General features: G+C 41.0%; 1 protein-coding gene and 1 long non-coding RNA gene across 3 annotated transcripts in view; one reads left to right on the top strand and one right to left on the bottom strand.

Annotated features, from left to right (window-relative positions):
- LOC142743177 (protein phosphatase 1 regulatory subunit 12B-like) overlaps positions 1 to 16,331 on the top strand; it is a 168,880-nt gene that overhangs the window by 146,443 nt on the left and 6,106 nt on the right. For both annotated transcript variants that reach the window (XM_075853674.1, XM_075853675.1), the window contains exons 2-6: positions 407 to 423; positions 3,526 to 3,667; positions 5,397 to 5,501; positions 9,651 to 9,701; positions 9,792 to 9,842. In XM_075853674.1, coding sequence (XP_075709789.1) covers positions 407 to 423; positions 3,526 to 3,667; positions 5,397 to 5,501; positions 9,651 to 9,701; positions 9,792 to 9,842 — 366 coding nt within the window. The remainder of the gene's footprint in view (positions 1 to 406; positions 424 to 3,525; positions 3,668 to 5,396; positions 5,502 to 9,650; positions 9,702 to 9,791; positions 9,843 to 16,331) is intronic.
- Positions 1 to 16,331, bottom strand: part of LOC142743181 (uncharacterized) — a 116,688-nt gene that overhangs the window by 98,925 nt on the left and 1,432 nt on the right. The window lies entirely within an intron of this gene.

Raw genomic sequence — 16,331 nt, 5'->3', positions numbered from 1 at the left:
GTCATAACTTGGCCAAAAATGCTCGTTTTTTAAAAATAAAAACGTTACTGTAATCTACATTGCAGCGCCGATCTGCTGCAATAGCAGATAGGGGTTGCAAAATCTGGTGACAGAGCCTCTTTAAGTATCCTACAAAGTTTTGTATCATCAGCGAACACTGACACCTTGCTATCGATCCCATCCACAAGGTCATTAATAAAGCGATCAAAAAATAATTGATGCTGCTTTGAAGGTAAAGGGTGGTCACACCAAATATTGATTTGATTTATACTTCGCTTCTGTTCATTCACTTTGTATATATAAGAAAGCAATATTATCTTGCCATTTTTACACTTTGTTTTATAAAATCCTAAAACTAATAATCTGTTTTAATGTGTTTTTTTTTTTTCTTCTTTTTTCTTTACAGCATGAAAGATTAGCTAGGTAAGATTTTTTTTTTTATTCTTTTGTCTTTGCCACCAAAATCTTCAACAAAGTCTCAATGTGAAAGTGTAGAAAATCTCATGCCCACACTGTGGGGAAAAAAAATGCAGAAAAGTTGTGCGGAAAGTTTTCTACGTTGCGACTTTCAATTCCGCAGCATGTCAATTTATGCTGCGGGTTCTGTGCAGAGAGTCTGTGTGTTTTGGCCCATAAACTTCAGCGGGAAGCATACATTTCACAACAGTCTTGTTTTGTGTCTGGGATTTTGCAGCGTTTACGCAGCCGAAACGCCGTAAAAAACCGCTGGAAATCCGCAGGTGCACATATACTGTTTAAGGGTATGTGCACACACACTAATTACGTCCGTAATTGACGGACGTATTTCGGCCGCAAGTCCCGGACCGAACACAGTGCAGGGAGCCGGGCTCCTAGCATCATAGTTATATACGATGCTAGGAGTCCCTGCCTCGCTGCAGGACAACTGTCCCGTACTGTAATCATGTTTTCAGTACGGGACAGTAGTTCCACGGATGCTAGGAGTCCCTGCCTCTCCGTGGAACTACTGTCCCGTACTGAAAACATGATTACAGTACGGGACAGTTGTCCTGCAGCGAGGCAGGGACTCCTAGCATCGTACATAACTATGATGCTAGGAGCCCGGCTCCCTGCACTGTGTTCGGTCCACTACTTGCGGCCGAAATACGTCCGTCAATTACGGACGTAATTAGTGTGTGTGCACATACCCTCACATTAAATCCGCAGGGAAAACCACTGCGGAGATCTGTGACAGATTTAGCTGCGTTCTTTTTAGATTCTGCAGCAGATTTCCTGTTGCAAAAATCGGCAGCGTATCCTGTGTGTGGGAACATACCCTTCTATTCAGACATAGAGCTGCGTTTAATTCCGAAAAAAATAAATGCACCAGGAGGCCGCATGGGGTTTTAACGCAATTTGCTCAGTTTTTCCATGCGGTTGTCTTTTTTTTTTTTTTACTGCAACCGCATCGAAAAACTCACTGAATCGCAGTAAAAAGGCATTTGGTTTTCGGATGCTTGCGTTCTTGATTTGTTTGTTTTTTTATGCGGCTTCAACTGCAACGTCTATAATACACCTTTAGACAATTATCTCCACAATTAACTTATTCCCAATGTGAAAGAAGTAGCAGGTCCACAATAAAATCATTGCCAGACAATGAATAACTGTAAATGTGACTTGTAGCCAAATTTAGGGTTAGAAAAATCTATAGTGTATCTGACCCAAAAGCCACAGAGAAATCCATCCGGAAATTTGCATTAAATGGTGTTTTCATTTGGTGCAAATATTGAGCCGCCTTGTCTGATGCAGAAAACAAAACAAAAAAAGGTATTTACTCGCATTTCCTGGCGCTGCCATAGCAAAGCCGCCCTGGTCCCCAGCTGCTTTCTCTATAGCCAGCCTCCTTCGGTGTCGTTTCATCACATGACCACTGCAGCCTGTGATTGACTGCAGGGTTCACACGTAATAAAAGATAATCACCGGAGGCAGGCTGTACGCAGAGCAATCGGGGACGCGTTGCTATAGGGGCACCAGGAAAGGGGCGTAAAGTCTATATATTTTTTTGAAAACTTGCAAAATTTATTATAGTTTTATAGCATTTTTTTTTTAACCTGTGGAGTTTTCTATGAATACGCAACATAATGGCTTTTGCTGCTGTATTTGGCAAGAACTGGAGAATTTTCTATTTTCCCATAGGCAAACATTGCAGTTTTCTACACTGTATTTTTACGCTGTGGAAATACAAGCAAGTACGCCACATGGGAACCCTTAGGCCGGGTTCCCAAGTAGCGTAAACGCTGCGGAATTCCAGTATTTACAGTAGCAGCAAAGTGGATGAGATTTAGACAATCTTATGCACACGCTGCTGAAAAAAACCGCAGCGTAAACGTTAATAAAAATTACCTGCGGTCCGGAATTTAATTCTGCAGCACGTAAATTTATGCTGCGTTTTAGTTTAATTCCCGTTGCGGGCATTTGAATTTAATGGGGATGCAAATCCTGCAACAGAAAGCCAAATGTTGCAACTTTTGCGGCGTATTCGCAGAGATTATGCCACAAAATTCGCAACTGCGTAAAAAGAAAAAAAAAATCATACTTACCCAGAAGTCTGTGTTTCTTCGTCCAGTCCAGCCTCCTGGGATGACGTTGCATCCCATGTGACCGCTGCATCGTCATCCGGGGAGGCCGGACCGGACTACGCAGGAGGGACGCGTCACCATAACAGCCTAGGTAAGTATGAGCATTTTTTACCGTTGCTTTCCGCAGTGGAAAATCCAACTGACAAAACGCACCATAATGTGATGCAGTTTTTCAGACGGAATGCATTGCAGGTTCCAGGTCTGATGTGTATCCGACCTGTGGGAACCTGGCCTTACTGACTGTGAGGATGGTACTGAATGAAAAATTGTGGCTGAGGAGCTGATAGATATTTCTAACTACTGATAGTTTGTTGGTGGTTTGAAAAATCTTGGTATGTAAACGATCCATAATATATTCGTCTATACAGCAGAATCGTAGAAAGTCCTGATCCCTGCTTGCTGGATCAGTAGCAGAATCCCTAGATAAACCGGAATTAGGCCTTGTTCACACAGTGCAGGTATGATACAGATTTTGCATGTAGAAACAAATCCATCCAGAAGAATGGAACTGATTTTCAGTCGCAGAAACTTCTGTGGCTAAATCTGCCGTGTGTGACTGCAGAGGTGCTTAGAAATTGCATAAAATGTCACCCAACGTTCTCTTCATATTTAAATGCATTAATTAGAATTAAAATTTGCATTGTTAACATAAATGCAAATATCTGTTTGCACTTCTAGGATCCATTCAGAAGCTGTGGTTGAGGTGCGGTTAAAACCTCGCCGAAACGCATCCAAAAGCCGCATGCTATTTTACCGCGATTTGGTGCATTTTTTTATGTGGTTGTGGTTTTCAGCGCAATTGTTTTGAGAAACACATAAAATCGTGATAAAACGGCGTGAAGTTTTGTGGTTCTACCCATACCTCAACTACGACGTTTGAATGGACCCTTGCACAAATTTTTCATGCAATTGCCTTGTTTCATTGTAGATTAGATTCCGGGGGCTCCAGTCTCTTATCAACCGACACCGACCGTGCGTCTACCCTGGCGAGTGCTTATAAACGACGGGATAATCGCTTGTCATCAATTGGGAATAAAACAGAGGAAGAACCACAGAGAGATTTCAAAAAGGTTGCTTATCTTATTCATGCCTGGTGATATCTGATTAGGGTAATTCTGGGTCCTGTAAAGCTACATTGATACTGCTCCTACCCTAACATTTTGACACATTAGTTTTGTCTTGTTAGATACTCGGCCAAAAAAAAAATTATGTAAAAAAAAAAACAAAGGACAATAAGTACTTGCTTATATTTAGATATTTATATACATTTTATATTTGAATTTTTGTAGAAGAAAGTCTCGTAATGGTTATTAAATCGAAGGTTTAGTAATTTATATATTTTAGTCCTGTCTAGATCTGAGGCTCATATGCAGAATATATGTATATTTCAGGATATCTACCTTTAACCACTAGTGCCCACTTAGTCTCCAATTCACACCCCAATATCCGCCGTTGTGCCCAAAGGGTTTCTGAATCCTTCAGCCCCATATTTAGTAAGTACATTTGACTCAATATAGCTGTATACCAAAAAAATAACACGGTATACGTCTTTTTACCATTGCATCCCGCTATACTGCTGAAAGTAAACACCGAACACAATTTATCTGTACACATGGTGAAACCAAAACCATATGAGTTGTACACAAACCCTATCAAAGTCTAAAATGTGCTGGATGTTGTGATTCTTTAAACAACATCAAGGAGGGCCTTGATACCTTTCTTGAAAAATATAATATTACAGATTATGAGTACTAGATTCTGGAAATGGGACATTGACCCAGGGATTTATTCTGATTTGCCATATTTGAGTCGGGAGGAATTTTTCCCCTAATGAGGCAATTGGCATCAAACTCATGGAAGTTTTGCCTTCCTCTGGATCAACAAGGTAGGATTATAGGCTGGACTTGATGGACATGTCTTTTTTTTTTTTTTTTTTTTTTTTTTTTGGGTGTGTCTTTTTTTTTTTTTGGGTGTGTCTTTTTTTTTTTTTGGGTGTGTCTTTTTTTTTTTTTGGGTGTGTCTTTTTTTTTTAATAAACCTGATCAGCTATAATAATATAGAAATAGCTTTAGCCATGATCTTGATTAGTCCCCAGATGGACACACCAAGGAGAGATAGGGGTTAATGTTTGTGTACCGCTTGGCAAGGAGACACTGTAAGGCTACGGTCACACGAGCGTGACAGATTTCCGCGCGTAAAAAAATTTGCGTAAATCTGGTCCGTGTCCGCTGCGTTATGGCTTTTGTGCTTTGCGAATGGCGTGTGTTTTCACGCACTCGCAAAGCACGTTTTTCTTTTTTTAATGAAATTGATGCGAAAATCATGCACAGCACACGAATGTGCATTCGTATTCTGTGCGTGGTTTTACGCATCCATTGTCTTCAATGGGCTCGTAGGTGCGTGAAAAACGCACCAATATGGGACATGCAGTGAGTTTCACGCAGCAAACTCTCGAACTCCTGCATGTGTGAACGGCCCCATTGATACCAATGGGTCCGTGTGCTGTGCGTGATTTCCATGCACAGCACACGGATGAGATTAGTGTTCATGTGAATGGGTCCTAACTTTCCCAATTCAGCAGGAGACGAATAGCTGGTGACTGATCTGTAATTTTACCACCCAGACTCCTACTGCAAATTGTATAAAGTAAAGTGGTCAGACTATAGAACTGCAGTTTTTACATTCAGTAAGCTATAGTTAAGCGGATGATACAATGTTGAGAGGAAGAAACTATTTTGTCATATTGCATACACCTACAATTTAACTTTTTTTTTCTCTATATTCCAATTTGTTTGCAAGATGTATGAAGGTGCCTATAATGAAAATGAGAAGCTCAAAAGCAACCTGCGGGAGGCACAGTTGGAGCTTGCGGATATTAAAGCTAAGCTGGAGAGGGTTGTAAAGGTAAAGAGGCAAATTTGTGGATAAAAATGTCTACATTTATTTATTTCCATAAAAAAATCACGAACAAGAAATAAAGAAAGGTTGGACTATTTGTAAACCTTTATGGGTAAATTCACACGCAACAGACTTGTTGCAGAAATTTCTGCAACTGTCCCACCTAGGATTGCACGATTCATCGAAACTTCGATACTGTTTAGATGCTGTTCACGCTCAAACGGTTTCAATACCGTTAACTCGTGTATTTCAATACTAAGCTGTGCGGCCACGCAGCATAGTATAGTAATACATGAATAGATGCGATCAGGGCTGCGGCTGTGTAATACAGCCATTGCCCCGCTCCTGAGTACTGACAAGTGTGTGCACGCAGTCCGCTTGATGTGATGCGACCAGCGCTGCACTAATGAGCGCCGGCACTGAAGACAGAACATGGCACTGCAAAATGCCCCTATGTTCTGTCTTCAGTGCCTGCACAGCTGCTCATTAGTGCAGCGCCGGCCGCATCACCTTATTTATTAAACAGCCGCAGCCCCGCTCTAACGGCGGAGATCAGAGAAACCTCTCCTCCACTGCTATTCCCCTGAATGCTGCGATCGAAGCTGACCGCAGCATTAAAAGGAAAATGAGAAGGGGGGATACCCTTTGGATGCGTCACAGGGAATCCCTGTGACGCGATCGAGGGACATATCATATATATGGGCAGACAGCCCAGGGTCCATTGAAGGACCTCAGGGCTGTCCGACCATATTTCCTGTTAGGGCATACCTCAGTATGCCCTAAAAACTGCCTGTGTACTATCAGTGTATAGATATATGCCAGTACATTAAAGTTTAAAAATAAAAAAACAAAGTAATGTTACATTAAAAAAAATACACACACACTTTTTACACTAAACATAAGTTTCAATACATAAAATATACACATTCGGTATCGTCGCGATCGTAATAACAAATTTATAGTGTCAGTTATGATGTTTACTCGGTTATAAAACAAAATAAAAACTGCTTTCTTTCACTTGTTAACCCCTTAAATTTGAGTTTTAATTTCCGTTTTTTTCCTCCCCGCATTCCAAAAGCCATAACTTTTCTATTTCTTCGTCGACATAGCCTTGTGAGGATTTATTTTTTGGGATAAGTTGTAGTTTTTCATGGCACCATTTATTGTACCACATTTGTCGGGTGAAGTGGGGAAAAAACAGCGATTTACATAATTTTTTTGGGATTTTGTTTTTGCGGCGTCCATCAGGCGGTAAAAACGACATATTCACCATATTCTACAGGTTGATACGATTACGGCGATACAAAATGTATGTTTTGTTTTATGTTTTACGTTTTTTCGTTTTTTTAAAAACTATTTGCTAAAAAAAAATGTTTTGTGTCGCCATATTTTGAGAGCCATAACTTTTATTTTTCCATCAATTTAGAGGTGTGAGGGTTAAATTTTGCAGGGCGAGCTGTCGTTTTCACCGATGCCATTTTGGAGTACATGCGACCTTTTGATCACTTTTTTTTTATTTTATTCCTTTTTTTTGGGGGGGGGGGAGCCAAGGTGACCAAAAACCAGCAATTTGCATGTTTTTTATATTTATATATATATATATATAATTATTTTTTTTATTTTTTTTTACACCGCTCACCGATCGGGTTAAGCAATGCTATATTGTTATAGTTCGGACTTTTACGGACGCGGCCATACCAATTATGTTTACTTTTATTATTTTTAACACTGCTTTAGGGGAAAATGGGAAAAGGGGGGGGGGGTTTTGAACTCTTAATATTTTTTCTTTTTTTTTTTTGGAACATTCTAAAAATCTTTAACTGTTTTTTACTTTTTTTATTAGTCCCCCTAGGAGACTTGAACCAGCGATCGTTGGATTGCTTGCATGATATACTGCAATACTAATGTATTGCAGTATATCATGATTCTGACAGTCTCCTGGAGTACAAAGATGGCAGACCTGGGGCGCCCCCCTGATTCTAACAATTGAAATGCCGCAGTCGCTATTGACCGTGGCATTTAAGATGTTAAACGGGCAGAATCAAAGTGATCTTTGATTCCGCCCTTTGCAGTGAGGTCTCGGCTGTATAACACAGCCGTCACCCGCTGAGTATGGGGAGAGCTCAGCCCGTAAGCCCGCTCCGTACTTCCCCTTTACAGCTACCGTGTACTAGTACGTGGTATGTCATTAAGGGGTTAATGTGAGGCACGAATTGTGATTAATTTTGAACCTCCATGTGCCTCACATGAATAGTAATTAACCCCATCATGTTCCTCAGTCATAATGGACAACATTGGGTTAATTACTATTCATGTGAGGCACATGGAGGTTCAAAATTCATCACGCCACGTGCCTCACATTATTATTATTGTTGGCAAAGTATCGTCTTGGTATCGCGTATCACAATACTACACAAAGTATTGGTATCGAAGTCCCAATTCTGGTATCGTGACAACCCTAGTCCCATTTACCTTCATGGGACATTAGAAGGTTTGTTAAATGTAAAACTGGAAAAATAAAATTATTAAAATATTGGGTCTGCTATTACCTAGAGATGCCTTATTCCAAATATATAGTACTTTAGATAACAGTATTTTGTCTGTAGCCCAGCTACTTTAGATCTTGGGGCTGTGTTGTATTGTTGCCTGTAGATCACTGCCTGCCTGTGGTCAAATGTGGTACTGCAGGCATACAACAGAACTGACACCGCATATTATGTGTGAATCGGCAGTATGACGTTTCATGCAAGAATAAAAAACATTTTAAACTATTCAGCAAGTATTTGAAATAGAATATTTTGAATATGGAAAAAATGCATACCATATGGAATTCCCACCCAGTTAACATCGGTATGAATATAAGAAGGTACTATGCACACACCGATGGGAGTAATTTCCAAGAATAATATTTATTGTTTGCCAGCAGCCATTATTTAAGCGCCATATCGCAGGAACCAGTGTATTAATGTGCCTGAGGAAGGTCAAGGATCTGACTAAAACTCTGCACTGATATTGGCAAACCATAAAAATGATTCTTGGAAATGACTTCCATCGGTGTGCATAGTACCTTCTTATATTATATCGGGTTGGGCCCCTACGTATGCACCCATGCAAAAACCTAGTGCTGTCTGAACCTTGACAAATCCAGCGGTATGAATAGAGCCTCTGTAGGAACTGAGGGGGGAATTTATTAAGACTGGTGTTTCATACACCAGTTTAAATGAAAGTACATTATAATGGTTTATTACATGCCTCTTAATAAATTTGGTGCATCTTGGACTGTTCTTACGCCAGAAATTGAAATCCACGCCTAAACCTAAAGTGTCGTAAGCCAGTTAAGGGCCTGTTCACATCAGCCTTGGCTTTCTGTTCCAGGGTTCCGTCTAATGACTGCGCTATTGATTCAGAAACGGAAACCTGACGGAATGGTGACGAACGGAAACCATTAGCAATGTTTCCGTCACCATTGATATCAATGGTGACGGAAAGGGAAGCTGTGGTTTCAGTTTGACTTTCCGTTGCGGGGTTCACCCGACAGAAATCTCCGACCGAACCCCAGAACGGAAAGCCAACGCTGATGTGAACAGGCCCTAATACATTTCTCAAGTTTTATTAGAAAAAAAACAACTAAAACATAGAAACAACCACATCTATGGGTTAATTCCAAATGTTGATTGTCATCAGCCCCTAAAATATAAATATATAAGAGTGTATAGTCCTGTGGTTGCACGGACACTGTGTTCATACTTCATATTTACAATGTTAGGCCTTATTTACACGAGCGTAGTTCACATCCGTGATACGCGCGTAAAAAATCAGGCACGTCGCACGGACCTATAAGTCAATGGGGCCGTTCAGACATTCCGTGTTTTTCACTCAGCGGGTGTCCGATACGTGAAACTCACAGCATGTCCTATACTTTAGCGTTTTTCACGCATCATGCACCCATTGAAGTCAATGGGTGCGTGGAAATCATGCAAACACACAATTATGTGGACAACCTACAAAGTTCACATTAGTGGATACACTGAAAACTTGCTTGGATTAATAAACTACTTCTAGAAAGCTTCTCCATAGATAGAAAAAAATATAATAATGTGTTAATAAATAAATGTAAATGTGATTCATTAAATACTTTCTGCACTTTTTCTCTAGAAACAGGATCACTCATCAAGTCAGGCTGGGCTATTAGAGGTTGAAAAAAGAGTAAGTTCCTCTTTATTTGTTTAGTTGACATACACTATTTATTGGTTGAATGAAAACAACGTAAACCTCTCGCGCCATTTGATATTGCAGGAGAAAAGAGTTTTGGAGCGAAGGATGTCTGAAATGGAAGATGATTTAAAGGTAAAAGCTCATCCATGTGAAGATATATACAGCATTTATCAGCAAGTAAGGGCACGGTAAATCGGTACTATGGATTAAGGATGTACTATCACAATACAACATGTATATCTCAATTGTCAACTATTCAATACAAACTAAGATGTTCAAGAAAAAAAATTAGGTCTACAAAGGACATAATCTGTGTTTTATGAATTATTGAAAAGTTACACATTATTTAATTCTAATCTGACCTAACTCTTTTATACTAAAAATATCATGATAAAAGTTTAGCACAATGAGCCTGTTACCATAACCTAGTACTCGGCTCGGGTTCATGCACATAGGTAATAGCAAAAATAATTTACTAGCCAGGAATTTGGCTATAACGCTCTTGTCCTAGTTAGGCAATTTTTTTTGTAGGAAATGCTAAAATGATTTGTTTGTTGGAGAGACATCCACCTATCACCAGCTAATGTGTGCAGGCGGCAGCCTTCCCGGGCAGTCTTCAATGCAATCGCGGCCGCTAGCGTGGGAACTCTCCTCTGATTTTTTTTGATTTTTTTTCAGGTGGCGATGGGAGAGGACATCTGCTTTTTAGCAGCCTCCTCTGTAGAAGTGGTCTCCACAGATAGGATTAGGCATTTGGAACCTTTTTTTTTTCCTATGTGGAGGATATCCTAATAAAAGAGAAGTTTAGGGTGGCTGTGGAAAGCAGCACCCAAGCGTTACCTCAGTCAGTCAATGACACTGAGGCTTCCTACACGGCGCCGTTACACTTCGTTGAAGGCACACTTCAATGGCAAATAAAGGGGTCTTTGGAAAGTTGCATCTCACCCCACTTTCTGAGAACTGAACTCGTTGGAGTTCTTCATTCCCTCATGCAGGGCACCACGGTGAGGCGTTGTCCCCAAATAGTGTTGAACGTTCCAAGTCTGAGGTAGATTGGTACTCCTCCACATCCTCTGAGAGGTAAACGGAGCGAACTCTAAATGTTGAGGGTGAGCCTCGCTAGCAGAACACCTTCTAAATTATTCACTTATAGGTGGACTCGACTACACACCTCGGAGGTGGAGGAATTTGCTCAATTCGCCTTCCTTTCAACCCTAGTGAAGGAAGATGACCTAGTCCTTAGAACTGATATTCAGGCCTCAATAGCATCTCAGAGTGACCCGGCCTTCCTTTCTAAAACTGCTTTCCCACTCAATAATATTGATTAGACCCTTAACTCCAATTTGAAATATCGGATGCAGCGGGTCCTTTACTCCTTATGTTAACTAAACCGGACCAAGAGGGGGATCTCTCCACACCTCTAAACGCTAAGGCTCTATTATCCTCCACAATGGCATTAATAAAAGCGACCAGTAGGGATGTATTGTTAATAGGCCAGACTCAATCATATTTATAATGTGAGAAGAGCCAAATCGCTGACTTCTGCGAGCTGGCAGAACTTGCTCCTAAATCTCATGAGTTTCCCAACCTAGACAATAATAATCTGTTTGGTCCTGAATTTATACATTAAGTGAAGCCCATTATAGGGCACACAAATAATTTGCTGACCTAAAGAAACCCACAATCTCTAAAAAGCCCTTTCGTTCAGAGGGCCGCCAGTTAAGATCCCAGGGACATGCCCAGGATAATAAAGGTCTGACCCAAGAGGTCCTTCATCAGACCATTCACCCAGGTGAAAGCAAATCCTTCAAGACCTGGACAGCAATTTCTCACATTTTCAAGAAAATTTCAAAAGGCTGTTTTTTCAGGGTTCGGTTCTGAAGTGGCTTTGAGGGCCTTAGACATTTGAAAATCCCCATAAATTACTCAATTTTGAAAACCGTTAGAGTTAAAACAACTCTTTAGGCGTGTCACAGGATTCAAAGCAGAGGTGAAATTTACAAATAAATATTTTTTTTTGCTGAAATTCATTTGTAATTTTTTTTCCCGTAACACAGAAGCTTTTACCAGAGAAACGCAACTCAATATATATTGCCCAAATTCTGCTGTTTTTAGAAATATCCCATGTTTGGCCCTAGTGTGGTAATGGACTGAACCATGGGCCTCCGAAGCAAAGGAGCACCTAGTGGATTTTGGGGCCTCCTTTTTTTTATGAATATATTTTAGGCACGATGTCAGTTTTCAAGAGGTCTTGTGGTGCCTAAACAGTCGAAACCCCCCAAAAAGTGCCCCCATTTTTTAAACTACACCCCTCAATGAGTTTTTCTAGGGGTATAGTTAGCATTTTGACCCCACAGGTTTTTTTTGAAGAATTTAGAGGAATTAGTCCGTGGAGATAAAAATCTTTTTTTTTTCTGCTAGAACATAGATTATTCCTTGTAAAAATTAAATAGAAAGCGGAAAAAGCACCCCAACATTTGTAAAGCAATTTCTCCCGATATACCCCATATGTGGTCATAAACTGATGTTTGGACCCACAGCTGGGCTCAGACGCAAAGGAGAGCCTTTTGGGTTTTGGACCGCAGATTTTGCTGGAATCTTTTTTTGGTGCCATGTCTCGTTTGCAATGGCCTGGAGGGACAAACCGTGGAAACCCCTTCAAAAGTGACCCCACTTTGGAAACTACACCCCTGAAGGAATTTTTCTAGGGATATAGTTAGCATTTTGACCCCTCAGTCTTTTTGCCAAATTAAGGGCTTATTTAGACGAATGTATAATACGTTTTTCACGCGCCTCGCACGGACCTATGTTAGTCTATGGGGCCATGCTGACTGTTCGTGAGTTTCACGCAGCGTGTGTCCGCTGCGTAAAACTCACGACATGTCCTATATTTGTGCGTTGTTCGAGCATCACGCACCCATTGAAGTCAATGGATGTAAAATCACGCGCAGCACACGGAAGCACTTCCGTGTGACGCGCGTGATTCGCGCAACAGCAGTAAAAAGTATTCATGAAAACAGAAAAGCACCACGTGCTTTTCTGTTTACAAACATACAGTGTCATAATGATGGCGGCTGCGCGAAAGTCACGCAGCCACGCATCATACGCGTCTGACACACGGAGCTGTTAAGTACCTTTTGTGCGCGCAAAACGCTGCGTTTTTTGCGCGCGTAAAACGCACACGCTCGTTTAAATCCGGCCTAAGTGGAATTAGGCCGGTAAAATGAATATCAACATTTTTGTCCACTAAAATGTTTAATTTTTTTTTTTAACTTTCACAAGGGATAAAGGAGAAAAAGCCGTCCAACATTTGTAAAGCAATTTCTCCTGAGTATGGCAATACCCCATATGTGGTACGAAATGTTTTTTTTTTTTTTTATATTAGAAATTAGTTAACCATTTCAGTACTGATCCTTTTTTTGCTTTTTCATTTTCGTTTTTCACTCCCAGCCTTCCAAGAGCAATAACTTTTTTTTATTTTACTGTCAATAGAGTGGTGTGAAGGCTTATTTTTTGCAGGAGGAGTTGTAGTTTTTATTGACACCATTTAAAGAACCATATAATGTACTGGGAAACTGCAAAAAAATTATTTGCAGGCTGAAATTGGAAAAAAACTGATTCCGCCATTGTTTTTTGGGTTTTGTTTTTAAGTCTTTCACCATGCGGTAAAAACTTCAACTTTATTCTGTGTCTCAATATGATTATGGTGATACCAAATTTATATAGGTGTAAAAGTAGTCAAATATAAAAACAAGAACTATTTGTTAAAATGGTATCCACACATTGAGAGCAATACGTTTTTTTTATTTTTTGGTCGATTGGTGTGAGGAGTTATTTTTTGCGGGATGAGCTGTAGCTTTTAATAACAATTTTAGGTACATACAGCTTTTTGTTCAATTTTTGTAACTTTTGTATTTTTCTTTAGATCTAAGGTGACCAAAAAACAGCGATTTGAATTTTAAAATCTTTATTTCTTACGGCGTTCACTGTGCACTATAAATTACGCTTTGCTTTATTCTGCAAGTCAGTACGATTATGTCTATCGTTGTGTTTTTTTGGGCAAACGCTGCAAAACATATTTTTATAAAATGTATTTTTTGTCACCATATACTGAGAGCCATATGGTTGTAGTTTTTGTTTGTACTATTTTGGGGTAAATGCGACTTTTTGAACACTTTTTATTTTATATCTTGGATGGGGTAGTGACCAAAAAACGGCGATGCTGGTATTGTTTTTATTTTTTTATTTTTTGTGGTGTTCACCGTGTGGGAAAAATAACATTGTAGTTTGGGTCGTTACGAACGCGATGATACCAAATATGTGTATTTTTTTTTTTTTTTAACATTTTCATTTTTTCCCTATAATGAAAGATTTATTATAGGGAAAAAAAGCAGTGTTTGTTAACTTATAACTTTTTATTTTTACACTTTTATAAAACATTGTTAGTAAAAAAAATTTTAACTACTTTTTATTTTTTATCTGCAGCACTGATGGCTGCTAGAATACGTTACGCTACCTAGTAGTGTAGTGTAATTTATTCCAACTGTCAGTGTGACGTCACAGTCACTCTGGCAGTAAGCCTATGAGGACCACCCAGAGGCTGGTTCCTATAGGCTTCCATACATGGCAGACCCGGAGTCCGTTGTCTGGCCTCCGGTTGCCATGACAACCATCGGCAACCCCCATGATTGCATGGGGCTGCCGATGTACTACAAACCCCATAAATGCGGCGATCGCAATCGATCGCTGCATTTAAAGTGTTAATTGCAAAAATCAACGGCGATGATCGGCAACAGTGGAGTGTCAGCTGTCGGGGGCAGCTGACCTCCCGGTTCCCGATGCACACTGTCACAGACGGTGTGCATCGGGAATGACACAGTGAGCAGCTGGAGGCGATGTCTGGTCATTCTCCCGACGCTCCGGTGAAGGAACTGCGGGATGAAGTGACTGCAGAGTGTGATCTCGTGGGATCACGCTGTGCTGCGACTAAAGCTGGGCATGAATGAATTGAAGTGCATGACGCTGATTGGTCAGTGTCATACACTTTTCTTTAGAACACCCACTTGGTTAAAATGAAAAAAACGCCCAATTGTGCTTTTACAAAAAATTTGCATAAATGTTAAAATGCTCATTACTTTGTAACTAATAAACCTTTTTTGTAGAAAAAACACAGTAGTTATCTACAACACAGCGCCTATTAGATTAGGTACGACATGGGGAAGTATGAAACTGGTGACAGCCTCTTTAACTGCTGTTTTGACCTTTCATTGTTATTAGAGGGAGTCTTTCACCAGATGTCCGTTTTTTACTACCAACATTCTAATATTGATGATGCTAACCTGATTCGGACGTTCGTTTTCTTTTTCCCCAGAGTGTCTCCTTTGCAGTTTAAAAGCTCTTATTAAATTTATGCAAATTAGCATTTCGGAGCAACGAGGGCGTCACCGTTGCGCCAAAACGCTCGCTTGTTATTGCCCTGTTCAACCCCCCCCCCTCCTTGCTTTGATTGACAGGGGCCAGGCAGCGTACTAGACGAGTTCACGCCTAGACCTGTAGTGCAGTGAACGTGCATCTTAATCGGCGCGTGCGCAGTATAATCCTTATGCTCGCCATTCTAATAGGCACTACAGCGCATTCGCCACTACGCCAGACTTCACCCAGAAGAGACGGACCTGAGGATACTGCGCATGAGCCGATACTGGGACGCGATGCGGTCACTGCATTACGGGGCCAGGCGTAAACTCTCCTAGTACGCTGCCTGGCCCCTGTCGATCAAAACAAGCAAGGAGGGAGGGGGGTTGAACAGGGCAATAGCGAGCATTTTGGAGCAACAGAGACTGCCAATTCTCCAAAATTCTAATTTGCTTAAATGTAATAAAAGCTTTTTAACTGCAAAGGATAAACTCTGGGGAAAAATAAAATGAACGTCCGAATCAAGCTAGCATCATCAATATTAGCATGTTGGTAGCTAAAAACGGACATCTGGTGATAGACTCTTTTTAAAGCATTCAAATAGCGTTACTGGTCACGTTTTTCATGCTTTATTTAATTCTAACTTGTTTAACAGGGATTTGGACTAGCCATCTTGCCTCCTCGGAAAAATACTGGGGAGAGTTCTCACACTCTCGCAGGAACTCCCCCTGGGATCACGTAATCGCAGCCGCTAAAAGCGTTAGACAGCCTGGGGAGGCTGCCGACTGCACCCATTAGCTGTTGCTAAGTGACTTTCCTTAGGCCTCATGCACACGACCGTAGCCGTGTGCACGGCCGTGATTTTCGGGTCGGCCGGCTGCGGACTGTCAGCTGCAGGCCGCCCGCAAATCGCGGGACATGCACATGGCCGCGGCCATTGTTTTCAATGAGCCCGGACCGCAGAACCGGGCCGTAATAAGACATGCCCGTTCTTTCTGCGGTCCGGGTTCCCCGGCCGTGCACGGACCGCAAAAACTACGGTCGTGTGCACAGCCCCATAGAAAAGAATGGGGCCGCAATTCTCCCGTGGATTTTCGGGAGAATTGCGGCTGCAAAAACACGGTCGTGTGCATGAGGCCTTACCCCTAGAACAAATACTCTTTGCAGATCATAGATTCCTGCAAACTCTTCTTTATCAGATCCATTATT

This window comes from Rhinoderma darwinii, chromosome 2 (assembly GCF_050947455.1).
Source record: "Rhinoderma darwinii isolate aRhiDar2 chromosome 2, aRhiDar2.hap1, whole genome shotgun sequence".
In the NCBI taxonomy this organism is placed as follows: Eukaryota; Metazoa; Chordata; class Amphibia; order Anura; family Rhinodermatidae; genus Rhinoderma; species Rhinoderma darwinii.
This window is presented reverse-complemented; position numbering and strand designations above follow the sequence as displayed.